The 25,401-nt window shown below is 38.3% G+C and overlaps 4 protein-coding genes and 2 long non-coding RNA genes across 7 annotated transcripts in view; 4 read left to right on the forward strand and 2 right to left on the reverse strand.

Moving 5' to 3' along the window:
• Positions 1 to 2,383: 2,383 nt before the first annotated feature.
• crygn2 (crystallin, gamma N2) lies at positions 2,384 to 5,036 on the forward strand. The gene is made up of 4 exons (XM_026914373.3): positions 2,384 to 2,472; positions 3,072 to 3,320; positions 3,604 to 3,749; positions 4,782 to 5,036. The coding sequence occupies exons 1-4, from the start codon at positions 2,452 to 2,454 to the stop codon at positions 4,915 to 4,917; spliced, it is 552 nt and encodes a 183-aa protein (XP_026770174.1). The 5' UTR covers positions 2,384 to 2,451; the 3' UTR covers positions 4,918 to 5,036.
• A 406-nt stretch (positions 5,037 to 5,442) lies between these two features.
• nub1 (negative regulator of ubiquitin-like proteins 1) lies at positions 5,443 to 14,588 on the reverse strand. The gene is made up of 15 exons (XM_026914372.3): positions 14,464 to 14,588; positions 14,021 to 14,151; positions 12,383 to 12,538; positions 12,227 to 12,291; positions 12,062 to 12,126; positions 11,801 to 11,968; positions 11,091 to 11,179; positions 10,742 to 10,848; positions 10,446 to 10,632; positions 9,437 to 9,544; positions 9,177 to 9,329; positions 8,317 to 8,463; positions 8,092 to 8,169; positions 7,617 to 7,800; positions 5,443 to 6,061 (listed from the first exon to the last, which is right to left on the reverse strand). The coding sequence occupies exons 2-15, from the start codon at positions 14,135 to 14,137 to the stop codon at positions 5,901 to 5,903; spliced, it is 1,785 nt and encodes a 594-aa protein (XP_026770173.3). The 5' UTR covers positions 14,138 to 14,151; positions 14,464 to 14,588; the 3' UTR covers positions 5,443 to 5,900.
• Positions 12,551 to 16,237, forward strand: LOC128318823 (uncharacterized). The gene is made up of 3 exons (XR_008302268.1): positions 12,551 to 13,962; positions 14,527 to 14,573; positions 16,101 to 16,237. It is a non-coding gene; the product is annotated as an uncharacterized LOC128318823 (long non-coding RNA).
• On the reverse strand, positions 15,623 to 20,916 carry LOC113526783 (uncharacterized protein C9orf152). Its single transcript, XM_026914127.3, has 2 exons — positions 19,048 to 20,916; positions 15,623 to 17,383 (listed from the first exon to the last, which is right to left on the reverse strand). Exons 1-2 carry the CDS (start codon positions 19,256 to 19,258, stop codon positions 16,848 to 16,850), a joined length of 747 nt encoding a protein of 248 aa, XP_026769928.3. The 5' UTR covers positions 19,259 to 20,916; the 3' UTR covers positions 15,623 to 16,847.
• On the forward strand, positions 17,377 to 19,280 carry LOC128318822 (uncharacterized). The gene is made up of 3 exons (XR_008302267.1): positions 17,377 to 18,076; positions 18,179 to 18,247; positions 19,145 to 19,280. It is a non-coding gene; the product is annotated as an uncharacterized LOC128318822 (long non-coding RNA).
• Positions 20,917 to 21,057: 141 nt separating the features above from the next.
• Positions 21,058 to 25,401, forward strand: part of xylb (xylulokinase homolog (H. influenzae)) — a 51,548-nt gene continuing 47,204 nt past the window's right edge. The window contains exon 1 of one of the 2 annotated variants that reach the window (XM_053236289.1): positions 21,058 to 21,652. Coding sequence is in view for 1 of the 2 variants with exons in the window: in XM_034309070.2 (XP_034164961.2) it covers positions 24,763 to 24,855 (93 nt within the window). In the remaining variant the exon portion in view is untranslated. Of the gene's footprint in view, positions 21,653 to 21,737; positions 24,856 to 25,401 lie in introns of those variants that run through there. The other variant, XM_034309070.2, reaches the window with a different exon arrangement.

Raw genomic sequence — 25,401 nt, forward strand, 5'->3', positions numbered from 1 at the left:
GTCAAAAATCTGTTGGAGCAGATTCCTCGGCCCTGGAACCCGATACAGCACGTTCGCTTTTTCACTTTAAGCATGTGTAATTCAATAAGACACTGCAGTGCACAGCAGCTAGTGTTCACGCAGAGTGCAAGGGAGTCCTGTCCACCCCACCCCACCCCACCGCACACATACACACACTGCAGTGGTGTAGTTTCATACCACAATGCTATACTAGGATACCTACTAGCATTTACTTATGATGAGTGTGTGCATGGTACCCTGCGTCCCATCCAGGGTGTATTTCCGCCTCATACCCTGGCTCTGGATAGACCGCAACCCTAACCTGGATAAAGCAGTTACTGAAGATAAATGAAAGACTGAGTTACGTTTATATCACTTGTACTTATTTACCTTAGCCTATACCACAAATACTAATGAGGAAATAATAATAATAATAATAATAATAATAATAATAATAAATCTTACACATTGAATCATAGATCAAATTTTCAATTATGACATGAATTGATGCAAATGCAAATGCATACCCTATTCCCAATCTCAGAAAAAAATCCTTCTTTTGTGAAAGTGCTCATGGTTTCACACTCCAGTGACTATAATCAGTTTAATCAATTTAGGTCTAATCAATTAAGGCCTAATAATGTTAAATGGTAACACCTTCTCTGCAAAGTATAATTAATGGGGCAAAGGTTTAATTATTCTCAGTCAGTGTTACCATGGCCAAGAAGAAAGAACTCAGTCATGATCTTCGAACGCGTGTTGTCAATGCCCATAGTGGAGGCAAAGGCTACAAGGCCATTTTGAAAGAACTGGATGTCCCTGTATCAAACGTACAGAGTATCATCAAGAAGTTCAAGATATTCAACACTGTCAAAAACCTGGATGGGCGTGGCAGGAAGCGCAAAGTATCCTCTAGAGTCGCTAGAAAGATCTGTCGCGATGCAAACAACAACCCCCGTATCACCACCAAAGCTCTAATAGACACCCTCAACCATTCAGCGAATTCTGCATCGAGGTGGACATTGCCCCAGAAAGACACCACTCCTTACCCAGAGACACTGGGATGCGCACCTGGCCTTTGCGAGGAGTCACCTAGATGGAGATCCGAACTTCTGGTCATCCATCCTCTGGTTAGATGAGACTAAACTGGAGCTCTTTGGACATATGGATGTTGCATATGTTTGGCGTAAGAAAGGAGAAGCCTTCAGTCCTAAGAATACCATCCCAACGGTCAAGCACGGCAGTGGTCACATCATGCTATGGGGATGCTTCTCTGCCAGTGGTACAGGGAACCTTGTTAAGATAGATGGTATCATGAAAAAGGAGGACTATCTCAAGATTCTTGACGAAAACTTGGTGGCGTTAGCACACAAGCTCAACCTGCCAGAGAATTGGACCTACCAGCAGGATAATGACCTGAAGCATACGGTGCGAGTGGTCAAGCAATGGTTCAGGGACAACAACAGGCCGTCATTAAGAACAACAGGCCGTCATTAAGAACAAAGGCTTTTCTATTGATTATTGAAACATTGTAATATAAAGGGTATGAATAATTCTGAACATGGTGATTTCTGAATATTTGTCAATAAAAACCCATGAAATGTCATATTTCTTGAAATATCACATGTTATTCTCTCAGTTGTTTGTCACATATTAAATATATGAAAGTATTATAAAACTCATTAATCACAGAAGACAACTCAAAAACACTATAAAAATATCAAGGGTATGAATAATTTTGAGCACAACTGTGTGTGTGTATATATATATATATATATATATATATATATATATATATATATATATATATTACATACATACATATGTACATACACACACTAGAGATCAATTTATTGAAAGTCACAATATTAATTTGAGATGAGCAAAATTCTAAAATGAATGATTGAATGATCTTTTCTAGCACATGTGATCATTTCCTTTCAAAAATAGTTCATGCACCTGTACAGTGTACGACTGCAATAGAAGCAGAACAAAGTCAAAGCGACAAGAAAGGTCAAGTTAGAGCTTTTCTGTTTCTCCTTTTGTTAACACTTCTTTAACATCCCACTACCTGGTTTCCAAGGTTAAACAGGGAACATAAGCACTTCACAAAGGTCAAACTGCAAGCAATAGCATATAGGATACAGCATCCTTACACTCTGCACTGAATGCTGTAAAGAGAAGTGTGGCCTGCGCAAATGGCACAACGTCAAGCAAAGCAAAATCTATTGTTGATCTGCGCTGAGCCAAATCCCAGAATCAGCAGTGCTAAGAGTGAACAGAAAATGTCCACCAAGCAAAAGCCATAAGCTCTCCATTGTGGAGCCTTTGTTGGGCAAACATCGCGATACAGCGAGACACGCGACGACCTGTATATATTAGAGTGTCCAAATTTTTCCACTGTCACACTTTCTTACGTGTGGGTCAGGTTGGACACTCTCCAGTGGAAAAATGTCACAGTATTCTGGAAAGGTAAGCATCCAGGCCAATCAGGAGCACATACATCATCACGTCATCAGAATGCAGTCTCACACAGCATCCTACTGCACTGACTGCTGGGAATCTGGGAATTTGGAGTTGGTTGAATGATTCCTGAAATGATTGACACTTTTCACGTGTGACATCATTATTGTAAAATTGAATATCATCTCAGACAAACTGAATAACAGCTGATTTTCTATTGTGTTCTGCTGATAGTTTCTAATGATTTTATTAATGAGACTAACAAGATTTGAAATATGATTGCTGTGACAAGCCGTTTGGAACCTAGAGCACATTTTTCAGGCGCATATTTGCAGATTCAGTTAAATAACTCAAAAAAAAAAAAAAAAAAAAGCAACAGATAAAAAACTTTGGCTAATGTCAAAGTGTCATAGTACTATAAAGCTGTGGTCCAATGTGCTCAGCTATCAGGCTGTTACATGTTGCTGCAAAATGGCTGCATAGTGGGATAGTCTCTTTTCTCTAAGATCTGACCAAATACACTATAAATGATATTTACATTTTTCTGTCCACTTCTGCTGTTAAACCTGATACTTAAACCCACCCTACCTGCTGCTCCTTCCCTTCAGATAGTGTTTTACGAGGGAAGATGCTTCACTGGCAGGAAGCTGGAGGTGTACGGAGACTGCGATAACTTCCAGGACCGTGGCTTCATGAACAGGGTGAACTCCATCCGTGTGGAGAGCGGAGCTTGGATCTGCTACGATCACCCCGACTTTAAGGGCCAGCAGTACATCCTGGAACGTGGAGAGTACCCAGAGTTCCAGCGCTGGAACTCCCACAATGACCACATGGGATCCTGCAAGCCTGTCAGGATGGTGAGAACTCCACCAGACTGACCATCACACACAACTATTTTACACAGTACAAATCCCAAAGTTAAAACGATGCTGCAATTTGGACTGAGCGAATATCACATTCAATTCAATTCAAATTACTCCTTTCACATCATGGAAAATGAATAAAACGGTGATTTCTAACCTTGAAATCTTGATTAAAAATAAAACTGGTTTGTACATGCTTGCCCTTTTACAAGAATTCAGACGGCACAATGTGTTTAAAGAAGGATTACCATTATAACACATTGTTTCTGCTCCACAGCATGGAGAGCACTACAGGATCGAGCTGTATGATGGAAGCAACTACTCAGGTCACTGTATGGAGCTGTGTGACGACTGTCCCTTCCTGCAGAGCTGTGGCTATGGCAGGCCCTGCGTTAATTCTATCAGGGTGTTCGGAGATGGAGCGTAAGTGCCACTTACAAACATATGATTTGACAATCTCATCTTTTACATACACTAAAAATGACTGATCTGAAAACGTCTCTATTTATTTTGTGACATGAAATCTGTAAGTGAAGGTACTAGGCTACTGTAATGTTCTTTAGGCCATCATCTACGCAACTGCTCCTGGGTTTCATTCTCTAAATAGCCTGTAATTCATTGCACTCCATTACAGTCTTACAGCCAGATGCAGAAAATCTCCCAAGTAATCAATAAGTAAAGTAAATAATGGAAGCTAGTGATTAATTCACAGTCTAACCCTTCCCAACACTTTAATTACATTCATGTTTCTATTTAATAGTCTGATAGAGATTTAACGCAGATTCTTTTTTTTGGACTATTTTAGAATAATAATGAAGACATTAACACTGAAATTACACAAATGGAATTATGCTGTAACCAATTTTACTGCACAAATCAAAACTATTTTAGGTTTTAAATTCTTAACAGTATTCCTGATGAAGCGTTGCACATTACTGTCATCTTATTAACCAGCTTCATGAGGAGCTTTTCTTCAAATAGGCTGAGCTGCTCACTGCTTCTAAAGGAAAACTAGTTGTTGGGCAAACAATTTAATTTTAAGTAAAAACTACTTATTAAAAATACATTTTAATTTAGATATAAATTCACACATGCATGTTAAGTTCACTATTTATTTTGGCCTTAGAAAAAAATTTCAACTATATGATCATCAGACAATTAAAAATATATATGCAATCCAATGTCCAAACTTCTGACTAGTAGAGCAAAAAGGATTCAATTCCTCCACTTATTTTCTATTTTATTTCTAAAAAAAAACAGAAATGTTTCTTTAGGCTTCTCTTTAATGCGTTAAGCTTTAACCAGTAGTCATTTTCAGTGATCACAGATGAATTATTTAGTATGTTTGAACATACACTTTAAGAGATTTTATTTTTTAGTTTTATTTATATATTTGTACGTTTTCATTTAACTCAGCAGTTTGTACTTACAATGTTGTATGTTTTCTGTGTGAAGCTGGGTGATGTATGAGGAGCCTAACTTCCGTGGCCGTATGTACATCGTGGAGAGAGGAAACTACTGCGGCCACAATGAGTGGCAGGCCCAGACCCCCAACATCCAGTCCATCCGCAGGGTTGTCAACTACTTCTAAACCTCCATCTCTCTTCTCCTGTCCCCTTTACATTCATACCTCCTTATGCCAGGCCACAGACTGTTCCTATTCCCACTCATATAATGTAAAATAAATTACTGAGTACTACAACAAAAAGACAGAATTTTATTAAACGTGTGTCTGTGTCTCATTATGCTGCATGAAATGAGAATATATGAGCTTTTCCATACAAATATTACTATTTCATATGATTACAATAACACTACTTACAGTCATAATCATTACTAAATAGACTCTAAGCTCAAACAACAACAAACGGAGCTGGTATTTGCAATTAATCACTAATGTATCATTGAATCTGAAATGTGATTAAATTACTTTAAATATAATATAAATGGTGACTCAAATTATAGATCACTTAATTATTTCAATCATTAATGAAATGATTGAAAAGAATTTGAATTAATTTCAAAAGAACTGTAAATTAATTTCCAAAGAACTGAACACATATTGATTTAATTCATTTAAAAGGAGTGAATGGTAAGTTTGAAATTAACACCATGCTTAGAAATGCAAAGCTTGTCAATTTATTGCATGTTTAACAAAAACTGAACAAAGTTGAAGACTTTAAGGTGCATTGTAAGATTAAAGATTACTGAAAATGTGCTTTGGAAGCATGCACTTTTCAACACAAAACTCAAATATCCTCAAATATCAGTGATAAATCTAACAATAACTACTAGAGATAATACTTTAAAGAGCAATTCTTCATTCAAAAGTAAGACTATCTGTTTAAATCTATATAAACAAGCATTCCTGTCAGAAATAAGCTATTACCATAATGTAAAAGAAAAATGAAGTGATAAAATCAAAACTCAAATGCGTAAAGTACTTTCAAAATGGCTTCAATTACTGGCTTGTTACCAACTGCTGATCCAGGTTCAGAGTTCTGGTGCTAATGTGATAACCTTGCACTCTAAACTGACCTCACACGATTGCAGAAAGCACATATGAGCAGCTTTTCAGCGGGAGTGTGCAGAACTCCTCTCCAGATAAGACTTCATTAGAGCAATGAGCTCGCTCTCCTCCTCCAGAGTCACGTCCAAGTAATCCTCTTCATGTCTGGGGATGTACTCCAAAACCTCATTCACCAGCTCGGTTTCAGGGAGGCTCGACCCGGACGCTGAACACAACAACAGTGTGTTTAATGCACAGTTTTAATGAATTTAATAAACAAACCTGGTGTGTCTAATAAAACAGAACAAATTACATAAAATTATTTATTAAAATGAAATTCATAAAATTGAGTTAGACTGTGGTCCTTAAGGCTGGGCAATATGATGATATGCTATCGATATTGTGATAAATTATCAACTACGCTTTTCTGAAATATCACAGGTATTGTGATAAGTTTTTATAACTTTTTTTTAAATTCTATTCTTATAATTATTACAAACTGAATGGAATGTAAAAGCAGCTGATTTTATGTTAATTTTTATCACATCTTTCATATAGTTCATATCTTTAACACTAAAATCTTTACAATAATTAATTTTTATTGTATTAAAAAGTATCTTTAAATTCAGCTTTTTTTAATGCAACGCTACATTTCTGCTCGCCATTTCTTAGCAAATGTACACCGATCAGCCATAACATTACAACCACTGACAGGTGAAGTGAATAACATTGATTATCTCATTACAGTGGCATCTGTCAAGAGGTTGGATATATTAGGCAGCATGTGAATAGTCAGTCCTCAAAGTTGATGGGTTAGAAGCAGGAAAAATGGGCAAGTGTTAGGATCTGAGCGACTTTCACAAGGGCCAAATTGTGATGGCTAGACGACTGGGTCAGAGCATCTCCAAAACAATGTTCTGGGCAATGTTCTGCTGGGAACCCTTGGGTCGTGGCATTCATGTGGATGTTACTTTGACACATACCACCTACATGCCAGTGGCCTCTTTCAGCAGGATAATACACCCTGCCACACTGTAAAAATTGTTCAGGAATGGTTTGAGAAACGTGACAAAGTGTTCAAGGTGTTGACTTGGCCTCCAAATTCCCCAGATCTCAATCCGATTGAGCATCTGTGGTATGTACTGGACAAACAACCGATCCATGGAGGCCCCACCTCGCAACTTACAGGACTTAAAGGATCTGCTGCTAACATCTTGGTGACAGATACCACAGCACACTTTCAGAGGTCTTGTGGAGTCCATGCTTCCACAAGCCTTTTGGTGGCACTAGAGGGACTTACACAATATTAAACAGGAGGTTTTAATGTTATGTTATATTATCGGTGTATATGATAAATACTGTGTATTGTAGAAATGTCGAATTATCATGATATGATATTTTTGTCATATTGCCCAGCCCTAGTGGACCTATACATTTAGATCCTACTGTACGATTTTAGCAAAAAATTAAAACCCTGACCAGGATAAAGTGCTTAAAGATGATGAATGAATGTTACACAAATTCTTAGAACATGCAAGCGTACCTGGCCAAATATAATGAATCTGATCTGATCGGTTAATGAATGCATCAGTATTTGTAAACAGTATTTCAGAAATAGGATGTTGATATTTTGGTCCACGATAATTGCACATATGCTACAGGTGTGAGCAAGAAGTTAGATTAAAAAACAGTGAAGTATTCTTTTAACAGCCTGTTGACTTTAAGACTTTGTAATTAATGCTAGAAATCATTCAATCCAAAAATTGATAAATGGTCCTGACCTGCAGAGTCCTCGGACGAGGTGCTGGGCTCTTCTGACGAGGAGGATGGAGCTGAGGGGGAGCGTAGCTCTGAAGGAATAACACCCTGATTATCCAAGAGTAACTGAGTGGCCTGAGCTACATCGTCTCCCACCAACCCTAGAGCTGCCTCCACTTCCTCTCTTTGGAAGCCTAAGTAAGCGAGCTACGCTTGCACAAACACACAAACACACAAGTGAGGGCAGGGAATTCAATTCAATTCAATTTTATTTGTATAGTGCTTTTAACAATGGACATTGTCACAAAGCAGCTTTACGAAAATAAATACATTAGATTAACCCAAAATAAATTGTAAATATGTGAATATGGGAATGAGAATGAGGGAATGTATATTGTCTCCATGGAAAAAATGTAACAAAAACTGACAAGACAGTAAAGAATGACAGCAGCCATTAGTAAACAGCCTTTAATCTTTTCTTCATGAGGTGCTCTTTACCTGATCCACTTTGGTCTGTCTGTCTGTGTCTGGCTGAGGGATCCCAGAGCTGCTGGCTTCAGATGAATCCAGCAGAATCTATGAGGAAAAAGGAGAAGGTGAAGAACCACAATTTTTATTGGAACAGTAATGTTTAAGAGAAATGCCTTTATTTTAATAAATGCATTGAAGGTGGTGTTTTTTTTATATTAAGTTTTGCTGTATAAGACGCATGACGAGTCACACCCTATAGGCTTCATCCACATCTCCTTTGGACTCATGGAGGGCCTGGGCTGCTGCTTTCTTGTCGTAGCCAAGCTCGACGAGGGTGTTGATGGCTTCCAGACGCTGCCTTCTCTTATTTCTCTCCCTCCGCTTTATCTCCTCCCGCTCCTACGAGAGCGCACCATAATTAAGTATTCATTTCCAGACAGCTTCCTTAACTATAATGTGTACAGAATAGTGACAGCTGGTCCATCATACAATAGGTGTTTCACCGTAAAAGGCAACCTTTGGCAGAAAAAAAGTGTTTTTATTTTGAATATAAAACAATATTAGCATTAGCAGTGCATTTATTTAATATTTTAGCAAAATGCGTGAAAAGTAAAGCTAAAGTAGGTTGCTCAAATGAATAATCCAGAAAACGAATAATGGTTTCAGACAGAGGTGTGGTATCACAGGAATCCCATTAAATGATTCTTAGGTGCCTCTCTTGGAAGAGAGGTTGGTGCACTATGACACAATCTGATCTTTATGTAGGCATACGCATAAATATACGCATTTCTGATAAAATAAAAACTGAGATATATTTCGTGATTTTCATGATGGATGAAAATGATAAAGTTTTAAAAGCAGCAAATAATTATACTGCAAAAATTTTTATGCAAGCTATAGAATTTTTTTTTTTAAATGGGAAGCTTCAAGATGCATAAAAATTGTTTAATAATTTATAGTGGCTCCCTAAAATGAAATCGAAGGTTGAACTGAGCTCTGAATCGCCTGGAGTTTCCCACTGCTGATGGAGGAGTGAATACAATAGACACTCATGCTGATTTTGTGTGTGTGTGTGTGTGTGTGTGTGTGTGTGTGTGTGTGTAGTCTCTAACATCTCTCCTGCAAGTGATGTGCGTCACAGCCGCCTCCACATTGCCTCTGCAGGCTCTCAGGCCCAGGCGAGCGTCCTGCTCTGTGAAGCCCATACTCAGCAGCTGGGTCATCTTCTCTGGGTCCAGACACAGTTGACTGTAGAGCACCTCACCCTACCAGAAAGAGGCAGAGACATTGATCAGCACAGCTTCTCTGAGATGAACAGCTTGCCAGCATGTTAGCACAGCCGATGGGGTCTGAACTGAAAAAAAAAAAAGACCTGCTGGAGTTTCTTAGCAGCGTTATTCTCGTTGCCACTCAGGTACGCCAGCAGACTCTGCAGGAGATATAGCCTGAGAAACAGAACGTCCTCTCCACCTGTATTCCCCTGACAATCGAAAAGATCCAACAAGCAGGAATTATTACCAAATGATTCAATCAAGGATGTCAAACTCATTTTAGGTAACCGGCCATATTACATGTAGTCCAATGTCAAGTGGGCAGGACCAAAAAAAAACAGTTTAATGATCAATAACAACAACAATTCCTCTTAAATGTGTTTATCAGTATTTATCTGAAAGTTACATTCTGAATGGATTGAATATATTATATTAACACAGCATAACAAAACACATGAAAACACTACAATTCTCTACCAATTGTTTTCTTTTTCATATTATGGTTTTAACATATATACACACTTGTTTGCATAAGTATTCACCCCCTTAAACTGGAATTCTACATTGTGAATCTTCACAAAACAGCCAATAATACACTGAAGTGGGCAAAATCATCCGCAAAATTATATAATAAAAAAAAAGTTGTGATTGCTGTTACTAAAATTAGTTCTTTTAGAAAGAGACATGGTTACAGCATCAAATTTTCAGCTTCCCAATAAAATGGCATTTATTGCTCTATGATGCTCCCTAGTGGAATAACAGAACTGTCTCAATTCTCTAGTCTAGTCCCCATGGGTTTTTTCTTTTTTTTTCCTTCAGAACATTTGCAAAAACTTCTAAAAACTGCCATCATGGGTTATTGTGTGTAGATTCACGGCAAAACAAATTTAATCCACTTTAAATCTAGAATAAAATAAAGTGTGATAAGGGGTCTGAATACTTTCTGAACCCACTGCATGTTACAGAAACTATGATTAGAGATTAGCTTGAAAAGCAAGATTAGGTGTAGCCCTTCAATCAAAGCAGCACTGCAATTTACTAAAACCAGAAATCTCTCTCCAATGTTGCTAAGTTCCTGATGCACTGTAAGGAGGATGAAAGGTAAAAAACCTTGATTTCCTGCAGTCTCTGCTGCTCTTTTCCATAGCATTTGAGGAAGCAATTCTCAGCTTGCTGCAGTCTCTGTTTGCCATCCATCAGACAGGACAGCGCCTCCAGAGCACGGTAACACCACACAATGTCCAGCTGCAGCACTGCGTAGTTATCCACCGTGTTCAACAGCACAGAATCACATTTTCTAGAATTAAAAACAATCATTGCTATACAAAAACAGGATCCATTTGTCAACCATAACACTAATAGTAGCTGGTTTTATTTCATTGTAAGGCGGCTGCCATGAACAGTACCTGAACTGCTCATCTGCTAGAAGCAGGTGACAGAGAGCTGCATCGTATTCCTTCTTCTTCATTAAGGCTCTGCCTTTCTCATGGAAGCCCATGGCTAGGATGAGTGCCTAAGACACCGCAGAGAAACATTAGGAGCAGATTAGGGCACAATATAAAACAACATCCATGTTTCACTACAGTATAGGGCTCCATGAGTTCGTAGCTGAAGTTACTGAACCTGGGTAAATTACAGCACTGTTTAAACAGTTTGCAGGAGGGACCTTACAATCTTCTCTTGTTAGTAAGAGTATTGCCAAATGTATTTTTGTAGGGCCCCGCAGAGAACACAGCACAGCTGGGACTTGGTCACCTTTTTCTCATTGAGCGGGATCGGGATGGGGTTGCCTTTCTGATCTGCAATCTCCAGAAACGGGGTGGTCGCTGGATCCTCACTACCATCTGAAAAGTGCCAAGAAGCCATGCATGTTAATGGACTGTACAGAAGTAAAAACCCTCCTACATGATTTAAAGTCAGAAAGAATGTCTGGTAATGCAGATATTTTACCATAAAGTATACTTTGATGACCCATTTATGAATATGAATATCTGTAAAGTTTAGGCAAAACTGTACCTTTCTACTAATTTATTTGAGAATTTACAGGTTTATGTTCCTGAACTTTCTACCCACGGGACCAAAAAGCAATTACACCAAATGTAAATTTGACACATTCATGTATAACATTAACAGCACTTTTTCTACTTTTATTAAAAGTGCTATTACATTCAAGGTGACATTATTTATGCTTGTTTTTTTAAATTGAAATTTAGACTGGAGAATAACCAATTTCTTACAAGAAACACATTAGCTTCTCTGTGAACACTTTCATTTCAATTCAAGTCAAGCCAATCAGGCTTATTACTATATTCATATAATATCCATAACATCTATACATTTCACCACATTAATATTAACACAGCTGCAGACTCCACGTGAGTCATGATGCAAATGCACAGATGGAGGACGCACAATGTTGAAGGAACATTGCATGGATGTGTAAGACCAAGTGCTCATAGTCTCACCTCTTTCTGAGAGGATCTGGAAACCTTTTTGAGTTCTTTGCACACTTTCTTCATGAGAACGCTTCTCTTCCTCTAACTCCATCATTGCTTTCTTCCCTTCCGGTTCAGCCACCTTCAGCACCATGACTTTACTGTTGTTCTTCACGTTCTGTTCATCAAGTCGCTTCTCTGAAAGAAGCAGTGGTGAAAAAATATTCTCCAATATTCCCCAATTCTCACACATCAAGGTGCACATATTTACGAAGCAAGCGAAATACACACCTGGAGACAGAGTTTTTCCATTCAAAATCAGCTTTATATATTTGAGGTCAAATTCCTCCTTGATTCTAAAAGATGAAAAAGTTAAAGACACATCTGCACATAAAAATGTCACCGATTATTGCAATTAGATATGATAAAGCTTTGTGAAATGTAATTTGTGCTTACTTATTCATCAGATCCTGAGTGGTAATATCCAGTTTTGTTTCGAAGTATTGTTTCTTTTTATTACCCTATGCAGTGACACGCAGGATATACTGTAACATATGAGATGGTATTTCAAGTACAAAACACACTTTATATTGTTCATACCTTTCCAATTACCTTTGATATGATGAGCTCCAGAGTTGCAACATTTGTCTCCCTGTAGGTTTTGTTTCCTTTTCCTCTTTTGACAGCCTGTGATCTTATGTCTTCCAGAGCAATCTCCACTTCAAGCTGGGGGGATCCCACCATTTGAGAATATCTAACGGCAAGTTCCTAGAAACATATTAGGCATAATAGTGAGATGGTCCAGTCCTACAGTACATCATCATGAAGAAATCACTTGTACAGCTCTCCCTAGTAATGGTTTTAAATGTACAATTACAGACTGTAGCCCATCTGTGACTACACACTATTTGTCACTCAGTCTTCTCTGTCCCGTCCATTAATGGAATGGATGGTTGTCCATCTTCAGCACAGTAGTGACACCAAAATGATGATGGGAGGTTAATGATTAATGTGTTGGTACATAGCAGAATTGCTGACACCACGACAGTACTCCAACCAAAACTATCCAGCCAACAGTGGTGGTTGTGTGGTTAGTAGCTAACAGAGACGAATTAACACAAAATTATTCATCTTCAGTAAGCGTGTTATCTAGGTCAGGGTCATGGTGGGCCCCTAGCTTATTCCAAGAACACCAGGAGCAAGGCGGGAATACACCATGTGTGGGACGCCAGTCCATCACAAGGCACCATGTACACATATTTACACACTCATCCAGACCAAGAGGCAATTTAGTGTAGCCTGGCATGATTTTGGGAGGTGGGAGGAAACAGAAGAACCCAAACCTAACTTGGACACAGACAGAACTTGTGAAATGGCACACAGACATTAACCCAAGCTCAGAAACAAACCAAGGACCCAGGAGCTGTGAGGCAGCAATGTCACCATGCTTGCATTAAAGAAGGCTATAGTCTCTATCTGTACAATGACAAGGTGGTCTAACAAGGGATGTGTGTCTATTAAAGTGACCAGATAGTACACACAATGTTCAGTGTACAAAATCCCCAGCAGCACAGTTGTGTCAGTATCACTTGTTAGATCACACGTTGCTCACTCTGGACAATCCCTGGAAACTTTCCAGCAACAGAGCGCTTTATAGACGATGGAGTTTATACGCAGCACTACGCTGGCTGTAAGACAGCCAGAGAGCATTGCGTCAGGCTCACCATTGCTTTATCTCTCTCGAATGCTCCCAGGCAAGAGGTTATACTGGGTACAAGTCAAGTGTGAAGTAGGCAGGCTGGGAGATTGTGTTAAGATGTTGCTTTGTCTCAGATGGTGAGGGACCAAAATGGTGAATTGTAGCAATCAACAACTGTGAGGTTACACTAGTCAGATCACCTTCTGGCTTTTAAACATAAAAAAAACAACAGTAAGATAAAATCATAATCTAACACCAGAAAATAATCTGAACCAGAAAATAAAATTTGGTCAGTGGTGGTACTTTTTCAGAGGCGGGCTGATAAGTAGTGAATAGTACCACATGAGCTACAGTCAGTAACTGTATACCTATAAAGTGGCATACATGGAAAACACACAGTGAGTGCATGTACAAGGCAGGATTACTTCATATCAAACTCAGTGTAGATGAAATAGGTTCAAGATGAAGGTGGACAGGAAATCGCCACATCCTGGTAACTGTAAACCTGTTTGGGTTTGGCAATGTTCTCAAAATGATCTTCATTATCTTACCTGTATGTGTTCATGACCAGCTTCATTAGTTACTGTAGTAAAAGGGGGAGTCCAGAGCTGAATTTTGTCCTGTTTGAGCATAGCAGTAAGCTTCGCCTGAATGTGCTCCTCGGCCATTCTTCCCACTCAGACTGAAATAATGAAGCAGCTTAAACAATATATTCAAGTGAAAACGAAAGGAATAGTTACTAGCAGTTACAATACAGGGGAATTCCTAGTCTAACTAGCTCACTAGTTAGCTTCACTACCGTTGCTGAGTCACTCAGATACAGTGAGGAAAGATTCACCAGACATTCATGATTAATTTGTTTGTTAATAATTGTTTAATAATTCGTTATTATTTTGTTGACATTTCACACTGTGAATTTTCACCTGTCTCTTGTTATTTCTAACGTTTATTTATTTATTTTATTATTTTTTTTTATTTCTGTGCTCGGACCTACCCACTCTGTGTGCATCACGTGACATTGTTTGCTCTCTTCTCTACTTCCTGGATGTGTTCCGAGAGCGCACGCGCACACACGTCCCTGCGCAGATTCCCTGAACATACAAGGTGTGTTCAATTTAAAGCAGGACTGTGCAGCACGATCGTCCACTGGTTTAGTAAAACGCATGCCTGTTAGAATTTTTGGCCGCTTTACGATGCACTACCAGTGCACCATGATGACGTGATAAATTCCCTTTATATATATATATATATATATATATATATATATATATATATACACAGATGCAACCAAGTACTAGCGCTCTCCAACGTTGAAGGCAAGACGCAGTTGAATTTGAATTGTTGTATGACACTATATGTAAAGGCATGTTACTACACATACACCATACAGAAGTCCATTTTGCTATGTATTTGTAAATATACGTAACATCTGCACATGTACTATTTTATATGTGCAGATGTGTAAAGATGTCATTTCAGATACAGACATTATATCAGTCGTATGATATCATAAAGATGAATTACGCGTACAGGCATTATAAATGATATTGCCAGTGAAACACCAAAAAAAAACAAAGTGTTTCACATCTCATTTACAATGCCTGTATACACTTTGTGTCTTTACACACCCATCATTACACATAACTGCTCCTTATATCACACAATTGATATCAAAAAGATTTTTTTTTGTCTTTACACGCCATCATTGCACGTAATTGATCTTTATGATCACACAATTGATACAATGTTTGTACCTGAAATTACATTTGTACATACATGTACATACTTATACATACATTGCAAACTGTCCTTCCATATGGTGTATGCATGTTAATATGCCTTTACATTATCTAGATGTAATGCAGACATTCAAAGTCAACTTTTAATGTCTACAAGACTAGACTTAATCAGAATTTAATAGCTACAAAAATAGTTGCACCTACCCACCTGCTGGGTTGATATAAAAGTCACATGTATTCTGAGCAGGCTGTTCAGGTTGAGGTCGCGTTGCATCAAATCTATATCTGAGTTCAGTACACATATGAAATTGGCCACGATCAGAATGAAAAAGTCAGATTCAATGTGAAATGTAAATAATAATAATAATAATAATAATAATAATAATTTCCAAATGATCAATTTCCACAGTAATGTTTGATATTTGCAGCTTTTAATTTGCTGAATAATCATGTAGTATGCTACAGTACAGTCTTTGTCTATACAGAAGTTAGTATTTAGGACAACCACAATTTAACATAATTTATGTCCAAATTCTGTCACTGGTCACAGTACTGCAGTTTATTCCCAGCATTAAAGGCTTAAACTTATTTGATAACTTGCCTAGACAGAAAAGCACAACCTCAAATGTGTTGGACCCATCTGATTTAAATTGTAATTAATTATCCTTTCAGATCTGTAGACATACATAGGACACTACTGCCACTGCATTTCATTAATTTTATTGGCTGTAACTTGAATACAGTGTAACCAATATTCAGTCCTGTTGACACTGTGACCTTGAGCAAGGCACTTCACTTAAAGCAGCTCGGTGAAACCCTCACTACAGCTGGTTAATATTAACTGCCTTGAGTTAAAAAGAGCAAACAACTTGTAAAACATTTTTATTTTCAGAGCATGTGTGCAGTTATAAAGGATGTCTAAGGCTTGCGGGAAGAAATGCAGAACCCCTCTTGCAAGAAAAACTTCACTTAAAAGTTATGGTATGGCATAACTAATGTGATGAACAAGCATTCAAGAAATACAACTCTTGATTCAAAACCAGGCTAATCAGGAGGTGAAGATGTTGCCAATATTTTGACTACCAAAGTATGAATTTTTCCATGCTCTTCTTGGTGTCTGTGTGTTTTAATCATGAATAATTAAACATTTGCATTAATTATGCAACTAAAGCATTAAAATACTGACCAAGTGTGCAGTTTCTTGATGATTGAAAGACAAGATGATTGAGATAAGTAAATTACATACACACACACACACACACACTTCACTGACAAAGCAGCCTTTTAGAATGCTATACTTCCTCCAGCATCAATACATAAAGAATTACTTGTTTATATGAATGTGTATAATATAAACAGTATGAATGCTTTACAATTTTTATTAATCAGACTGCTACTGTATTACAGAATATTAAAAAATGCACATCTAGATCAACCAGGCATGACACCTGGAATTAACACATTTAGATGATTTGATACTTTCAGCCATTTTGATGAATGCAAATAGACAGAATTCACTGCTGTCACCACTTTATTGCTGCAGGAAAATTGTTATTGTAAATGAATGTATTTCTGGTTTAAGTATGAAAGCAATATTGCACAGCCCTTGTTTTTTTTTTCCCGCATTTAAGCCATGTTGTTAGAATGAAGAGTAAAGCCCAAGCCTGCGTGCTGCCTCAGACTTCTTGGGACATTTGAGCTGGGGGAAGGGGTAGAATTGACTCACAGGGGGATGAGGAGACCGGTAGCTCCCACAGCTCAACTGTCTGGACAACACTGCAGGTGCAGAAAACTTCCTGAAACTCTCAGATCCACAATCAATCTGCACTATGTTGCCGAGATGATGTGTATTACCATAACCTTCACAGTCCTCAGATAACTGATCACTTGAATCTGTGACCTCCACACTGTGCACTGTGTTATCTGTAGAGGTTGATGTTGAGTCTCCAGTGCTGGTCTTGTGGTTGCTGGGCTGAGACTGATTGGTGTCAGGAATCGAGCAGGTCCTGCGGTACATTCCCAGGTGCGTGCGCCACGTGGCATTGTCTGGGTCCCTGACAAAGTCAAACTGAGGTTCTTGGACAGATGCCTGTCTCATAAGGGTATGTCGGACCTGTCGCATGGGAACCACGTTGACCAGGGATTTTCCAGAGACCTCCTCATTGGTGGCTGGTGCTGGAATCAAAAATAGGTTATAGGAAAATATCATGGTAGGTTAGAGATCTTACAGTAACAAGAAATTCTCCTTGGCATAGAATTATACAATTTAGTGCAAGTTTGCATAAAATGTTTAAAATCAATGAAAATGCAAGGAAGGATTTATAGATTTAAGTTCATTATTGCAGGTAGCAGCAATTGGTCAAAATGTGTGTATTAAAATATTAAAAGTGAAACGATGATATTTTCGGGTGTGATGATAATCTAAAGTTTTCAGGTCTGCTATTTGTTCTAGGTTTTTTTTCCTATTAGTAGTTTGTCTCTTAAGCCTTAAGTCTTTTTTGTACCCCTATGATCCCAGTGATGTTTAACTTGATTGCTTAAAAGTTTGTGCCTGTTTTTAACAGGCCTCTGTTAGACGGCTAACGATGAAGACACATTTCACCTTCCAGCACAATAACGACCCAAAGTACAAATCCCAAATCCAACAAAATCAACAAAGGAGGAATGACTCAGTCAGAGCCCAGATCTAAATTCTATTTAAAACACGTGGAATGACATGAAGAGGGCTGTAAACAGGAGATCCCCTCACAATTACATAGATGTGGAGCATTTTTTCAAGAAAGAGTAGAAGAAAATTGCCAAATCAAAATGGGCTAAGATGTAGACTCTTGCCCCAAAAGACTGAGTGCTGTGTATTATAAGCAAAAGGTGCTTTAGCAAAGTATTCGCTAAGGGCTGTGCACACTAATTTAACCAGGTTATTGTACCCTAAAATATTTCTATTTGTTTTTCCTTTGGATCACATTCAAGGTGGAAAAAGATCTGACATGATTTATCTTGATTTAATTCTTACTTCACAAAAACCCGACATTTTAACAGGTGGGTGTATACTTTTTATTTCCACTGTACTCGTACTGCTCTTTGCATATCTTTATTGTTTTGTTATACATGTATTTATTTAATGTATTTTTTATTATTATTATTTAAATACATTTTTTGGTACTACTGTTATTTATATAGTACTGAGAGAGACAGAGACAGAGACAGAGAGAGAGAGAGAGAGAGATCCTCCAAAAGCACACATTCTGAACCTAACAAACATGACATTACTCTAAATGTGTAATTGTGTTAATCATGGCCATACAGACAGGACAGGAGTTGAGGAACTGGCCAATCTTTCTGACGTGTGATGGAGTGATCTATAAGCGCACGGCAAATACACCAAGCAGGAACAACTCAGGAATTTCTTAGGAAAAGTATTAGACGCCATGATAGACACTTTAACCTAATAAAAACCCTCACAAAGCAAGGCAAAGCAAGTATCTTTTAGATTAACAACAACAAAACTTTAACATTTTGTGACATCATAATGTTCTCTAACCTATAGGACCTTATTACAGGATTTATATCAACAATGAAAAAAAAAAAACAATCCTAGGTGATATGATCTAGGTGTTAATCTCAGCAAGTAATCAAGTCATTATTATAACGTTGTTATTTGTAATATAAAATAGTTGAAATAGATTCAATAGTGTTCTTGCTGCATAAAAAAAAAGAAATGAATTTGCACCTGTTGTGGAACAATAGAAAGTTGCAAACTCAAGCAGCAGGAAACTGGGAAATCTCCGTCTGTTTCCGACAAAAAAGCAAAAAAACAAACACAATCATACTTTTCTTACCTTTTGCAAAACAGATCACCCTGGTTTGGCGTTTCTGCTTGTCCCTGATGGAGTTGTACTGCTCTTTTAAAAGCGCTATGTCCATGTTTGTTGGCAGGGAAGTGGTGTCGGTGTGCTCCTCGTGCTCGCGGCTCGTTTCCTCTCCGAAATGTGCCGACTTGAGGAGCTGATCACACGGACACGGCCAGTGAGGGCAGCACGCAGACGCCATCCTGCCCCCATGCACCCTGCTCTCATTTAATTACCTCAAATCCACTGCACACCAACACCAGCTCAGCTGGATTTTACACTGTGTATGTCTGTGTCTGTGTGTGTGAGCTGCAGTTACAGTTACAGATACAGATACAGTGTGTGCACGCTGGCACTGACACTGTGCAAATAAACTGGCAAATATAGGAGGGCAATTCAAGGTTGCCCTTTATTTTTACAGTATTAAAACAAAATCATGAGCATGCAATACATCAACGGATTCTGTACTGACAAGTAAGTCATTAAAGGGAAAGCTCCACCCTGACAAAGACAATATGTCCATCCATCCATCCATCCATCCATTTAATGTACCGCTTACGCTATACAGGGTCGAAGGGAACCTGGAGCCTATCCCAGGCAGGGGAGACCCAGGGTGGACAGGGTGCCAACCCATTGCAGGGCACAATCACACACATTCACACACTACGGACAATTTCCATAAATTTTCTGCGTCGTTTATCCTACACAAGGTCGCAGCGAGCCTGGAGCCTATCCCAGGAGACACCCTGTACAGGGTGACAACCCATCGCAGGGCACGATCACACATATTCACACACAACGGACAATTTCCATCCATTTTCTGTATCATTTATTCTACACAGGGTCACGGGGAGCCTGGAGCCTATCCCAGGGGACACCCTAGCAAGGGTGCCAAGCCACCACAGGGCACAATCACACCACAATCACACCATTCACTCACTACAGACAATTTAGAGATGCCCTTCAGCCTATAACGCATGCCTTTGGACTGGGGAAGGAAACCAGAGTACCTGGAGGAAACCCCCAAAGCGCAGGGCATACAAACAACTCCACACACAAGGGGCAGAGGCAGGAATCGAACCCTCCACCCTGGGCGTGAAAGGCAAACGTGCTAACTCCCAAGACAATATGTTTTTATTGATTTATTTGTGATGTGTTTAGTGATTCTGGTACTAATTTGTTGGCTGGGACTGTATTTGCTTTATTCCTGTGAAAAGTTAGTGGTTGTGTCATGCTTTGATGTCACAGCGGGACATTGCTAGAACGATTACAATGGCATTTAATAGGAGAAATGTAAGGGATCATAAGGGATAATGGTCAGGTTTCTCTGTTGGCTCCTAAAAAGAAAAGAGCAAATCTGACTCATTATTTTCCAGTGACGTTCAATGCCATATTAAAGAGAAATCCAACGTAGAAGAAGTAGGTGATGATAGCAGACACTGGCCTCCAAGTTTCAGAATGCAATGCAACTATACAGCACAATTGTTCCGATGACCAGATGACACCAGATGACAAGCACAATGGTGTTGATGATGGTATTAGCGTGAAATTTTGGAACTTCATCTGTTTGAGCAGAAGGTACAGATGAGAAGGTGATAGAGCTGGACAGACTAAAGGTTAAAGCGCAGCCGCATCACTCTCTTTAGGTAGAGTTGAAGCAAGGGCTAACTCCCATTTGCGCCACCATCAGTGGGTAGTTGATTGGCATTGTGGGTAATGCAGAAAATCATTAGCCATAGTGAAAAAAGACCAGAATGTCAATGAAAGAACTTTAAATTAAATGAAATTCTAAAATTAGAATTTCATTACAAAATAAATCTTGACCACTACAAAAATCACATGGGTCAGTCCATTCCAAGTGGTCCAATAATTATCAATAATATATATATATATATATATATATATATATATATATATATATATATATATATATATATATATATGTATGTATGTATTACGGGAACCTCAACATCCCAAGATGCTCAAGATGGTCTTAGCTCCTTAGAACAAAAACTGATCTCCAGAACACATTATTATATATAAACATTTTGTACATTCTTGTTCCTTAGACTTAGAACTTAAGTCCTAATGTAACACTCAGGATTGTTCTCAGTTCCACTATTAGGGTCAATTTATAATGGGAAGGGTTCAAGTTTCAGCCTTAATTTTTGTTTAGGGGTAAATTTACCTTTATCTGATACCTGATAACTGGAAATTGAGGGGAATTAGGAAAATGAAAAATGGTCAAACAACCTGTGTTGGACCACTTGAGATGGAATGACCCACCCAATGTTAATTATAATTAACATTCAGGGTGGATTTTTCCTTAAATGGTTCCATTTGCTTTGAAGCTTTGATATTTTGATATTTTTATGCTAATTACATTTTCATGCTATTAAAATTTATTTATATAGCGCTTTTGACAACAGACACTGTCACAAAGCAGATTGTGAGAAATCCAGATGCAGATGTAGATACCAAATGAGCAAGCCAGGGGCAACAGTGGCATGAGATGACATGGGGAAGAAACCTTGAGAAGAACCAGACGGAAACCCCCCAAAAATCCAACATGGTCTGACCAGCTACTGAAACTGAGGTGAGCCGTTCGAGCTGGTAGACCATCTTTGACATGTGGTAAATGCCAGCAGATGGAAACAGCATCTAAAACTCCACTACACTGCAATGCAACATCATAGAAAAGTTGTTTTTAAGATAATATCACAACAGTAATTAAGGCACTCAGAAAATTTCAAAAATGTATTGATCAATTTAGCCAAGAACTAAATAGGCTGGAAAATAACTTACAAGCTGGTAAAGAGATTTTATCCAAGCTGGATTTTCCAGCATGGTAACACTATAATGGTCTTTATACCTGATCTTTATAACTTATTATAGAATAAACTATCCTCAGGGATTTAGAGTAGCAGTGTTGACACAGCATTGTTGAAGTAATGGGTGAGTCTGACAATGACAGGTAGGCAATTGCACTTACTGCATGTAATTAAAAGTTCAGTCCAAGTTTTATCATTTCAAATATATACACATACAGGATGCAGCTCCACTGGTTTCAAGGTAGAAAAAGGAAGAAAATGTACTTCTACAGAATCCTGGGTTCCTTTTTAGTGGTGTTTGGCTGTTGAACACCTATTACAACACGGCCTGATCATTACAGCAATTCAGTCAGCACTGAGGCTCAAAGGTCTGCACCCCTGTTGACATGCTGTAGTTAATTTACCTGAAATTGAATTTATATAGATGTCTAATGATTTAAAACAGTGAGCAGGCGTTTATAGTTTTAGGTCTTGATAAATTTTGCTGTCAGAGGGATCAGGAAAAGCCTGTCAGAGGGATCAGGAGCCAACAGGATCAGGAAAAGCCATCACAAGACCTTATAACAGAAAATATAGAGCTTTAAAAATAGAAAACAGAAGAAATGTTGGTCAGAAGAAATGTCAGAAGTACAGACCCAAACACACAACCAATGAGTGAAAGAAAAATGACACTGCCATAGGATTAAGAAAAATCTGAAAACAAACTATGGAGGCCTGAAAAGGTCATTTGAGGCAAGTGAAACATAAGTACATAATTCATATTATGTTCATGTTCATTTTATTGTTTCAATATTAACAGGCTATGTTAATATTTTTGATAATGCTTGTGATAATGAAGGAAGCTGTAAACACATTAAGTGCCTTTCTGGTTTAATAATTTTGAAGTAAGGGCATGCAGATTTTTGCACTAAACTGAATATTAGTCTAGTCAATAATGGGAACGGTTTTGTAGGCTTTGTATCACAGTCAGCTTCATTAACAGCTCTGGGCTTGGACTGGTTGTGTCAGACTTTCTCACTTGTATGTCACTTACAGAAAAAAAGTTTTCCAAATGAAGCAGTTATTAGGCCATAGTTAAAACTGTACAGGGCCCTTTTAATAAACTTCATCATTCATGTAGCTTTAATGTACTGTATGTGTTGATGTAATGCTGACAAATTTTGTAAAACATTCTTTTAAAGCATGGTTATTGCTATTGCTTTTGCTCTGTTTTTGTGTTGGACTCAGGCTGGTGCAGTGCTTATGACTTTCTCTTTCACAAACTAATCACAAGATTTTTACACATATGGATTTTTAGACGCTTCACATGTTATATTTCATGCATGTAGTGGATTTTTCACTTGCACTGCCTGTTATATTTTCACATGTGATTTTTACACTATGCATTTCTTTTCACGTGTAGAGCATGTCATTTACTTTTTCAGTTGTCATTTTTCTTAAATGAGTAATTCTTTTTCAGATGTGATCACATTGTTCGCATGATGTCACGTTTCCTTTAGTTCACATATGCAATTTCGGGGCATAACATTAAAAACGGTGATCATGTGAGATTTATTTCATTTTTTTTCCATAAGGGTACAGTTCTCATACACCATATGGCCAAAAGTATGTGGACACCGGTGTATTGAACATTCCATTTCAAAACCATGGGCGTTAATATTGAGATGTTCCCACGTTGCTGTTATAATAACCTCCACTCTTCTGGGAATGCATTGTACTAGATTTTGCAGTGTGGCTGTGGGGATTTTTGCCCCTTCAGCCACAAGAGCAGTAATGAGGTTGGGCACTGATATCCAGCAAGAAGGCCTGGTGCGAAATTAGCATTCCAGTTTATCCCAAACGTGTTCAGTGGGGTTGAGGTCAGGGCTGTGTGCAGGCCACTCGAGTTCTTCCACACCGACCTTGATAAACCACGTCTTCATGGAGCTCACTTTGTACCCAGAGGCATTACATAGCACATGTTTGGGCTTTTTAGCTCCAGTGAAAGAAAACTGTAAAGCTACAGCATACAGATACATTCTAGACAATTGTGTGCTTCCAACTTTGTATCAACAGTTTGGGGAAGACCCACATATAGGTGTGATTGAGGTGTCCACATACTTTTGGACATATAGTGTATATGGGAATTAGGTTATATAAAGATGTGTTTATTATATGAGGTCTTGACTGACACTGGCATGTTCTTTTGTATTAATGCAATGCATCTATTAATATCCTGTCTAGACACTCATTAACTGTCATTTCATGTCAGTTTTATTTTCATACAGTAGTGAAGTGGCTTCAGTATTGTGTTCAAGTTTAAAGTAAACGTACGCTTATCTGTTAAAACACTTCCATGAATTGTTTAAGGAAAGTTAAACAGTGAACTTCCTCAGAAGCAATGTGATAGTCAGCACTTTTGGACTATCGACAGGAGTGTATCTGGGGCGTAGTCTTGAAACAGTGGTGTGTCCAGGTTTTTAGATATGGAGGTTAGAGACACAGGGGGACAGAAGCACATATGAGGAGCACACTGTCTCTTGTACTTCTGTATTGTTTTGTTTTATGTAGCACCATGATCCTGGAGGAACGTTTTTCCATTTCTCTGTGTACTAACTAGCTGAATACGGTTGAAATGACACTTGACTTGACTAAGAGGTAACACCACCTGATTATGTACAGGACAGTGTTGCATTTGTAGAATATCTGGATTGATCCTTGGTGCAAAAGGAATATTTTAGGTTGCATTTTAATGCTTTAGCAATGTATAAAGTCCAGTGAAGTCTGAGGCCAATTTTTTGTGCACTGTCACTTTAAATGTAGCAGAGCTCTCTCTCTCTGTCTGTGTGTGTGTGTGTGTGTGTGTGTGTGTGTGTGAGTGAGTGAGTGAGAGTGAATGAACTTTTACCATCCTGCAAGAGAACACCACTGCACTATGGCTGAACTAACAGACTCCTACTATTTAGGATTTGACTTCAGCACCCAACAGGTAGTCTAAAACATGTATTATTATTATTCTTCTTATTATTATTCTTAGCTCTTACACGCATGCTGTTTAACCTGCTTTGAAAGAGCGAAAGAACGATTTTTCTCCCTATCCATATTCCGGAAAATCCCGCCTTCTCACCTATGATTGGTCGTGGCATTAAACGTCACACGCAGTCAGCCAATCGCCGAAAACAACCAGAACCCAAATTTTACGTTGCCAACTAATTTGAGTTTTATTTCAAGCTAAAAAGTTGCGGACTTGTATCTTTATAACATAAGATAAAAAATAGAAAAAATTCAAGCTCTACTAAATTACCAGTGGTGTGAGCTGTTAGCCAATCAAAGCCTTAGACGAAAGATCAGCCGGAGTACGGGTGGAGAAGAAGAAACTCTGAAACTGATTGTGAATCTGAAATATTTAGAGCTTAGATTTAGTGTTCTGATGTAAATGTGCTATAATGTGTACTTTACTGCTGTTCTGATAAATACAGGCTGATATTTCGTAGTGTGGAGAGTTTGTAAAGCCTTAAAAATGACTTTCAAGAAT

The sequence above is a fragment of the Pangasianodon hypophthalmus genome, chromosome 1 (assembly GCF_027358585.1).
Source record: "Pangasianodon hypophthalmus isolate fPanHyp1 chromosome 1, fPanHyp1.pri, whole genome shotgun sequence".
In the NCBI taxonomy this organism is placed as follows: Eukaryota; Metazoa; Chordata; class Actinopteri; order Siluriformes; family Pangasiidae; genus Pangasianodon; species Pangasianodon hypophthalmus.

Bases quoted from the DNA above. Each gene is read 5' to 3' on its own strand.
- nub1 (XM_026914372.3), bottom strand. From the start codon at position 14,137: ATGGCCGAGGAGCACATTCAGGCGAAGCTTACTGCTATGCTCAAACAG. The intron at 11,969-12,061 runs GTGTGTATTTCG...TGCTTCTTTCAG, and splicing joins TGGAAAAACTCTGTCTCCAG to AGAAGCGACTTGATGAACAG. The intron at 8,464-9,176 runs GTTAGAGACTAC...GCGCTCTCGTAG, and splicing joins ACATCACTTGCAGGAGAGAT to GAGCGGGAGGAGATAAAGCG.
- LOC113526783 (XM_026914127.3), bottom strand. From the start codon at position 19,258: ATGGCGTCTGCGTGCTGCCCTCACTGGCCGTGTCCGTGTGATCAGCTC. The intron at 17,384-19,047 runs GTAAGAAAAGTA...TTTTGATTCCAG, and splicing joins GGTGATCTGTTTTGCAAAAG to CACCAGCCACCAATGAGGAG.
- crygn2 (XM_026914373.3), top strand. From the start codon at position 2,452: ATGTCACAGTATTCTGGAAAG. The intron at 2,473-3,071 runs GTAAGCATCCAG...CCTTCCCTTCAG, and splicing joins TGTCACAGTATTCTGGAAAG to ATAGTGTTTTACGAGGGAAG. The intron at 3,321-3,603 runs GTGAGAACTCCA...TCTGCTCCACAG, and splicing joins CCTGCAAGCCTGTCAGGATG to CATGGAGAGCACTACAGGAT.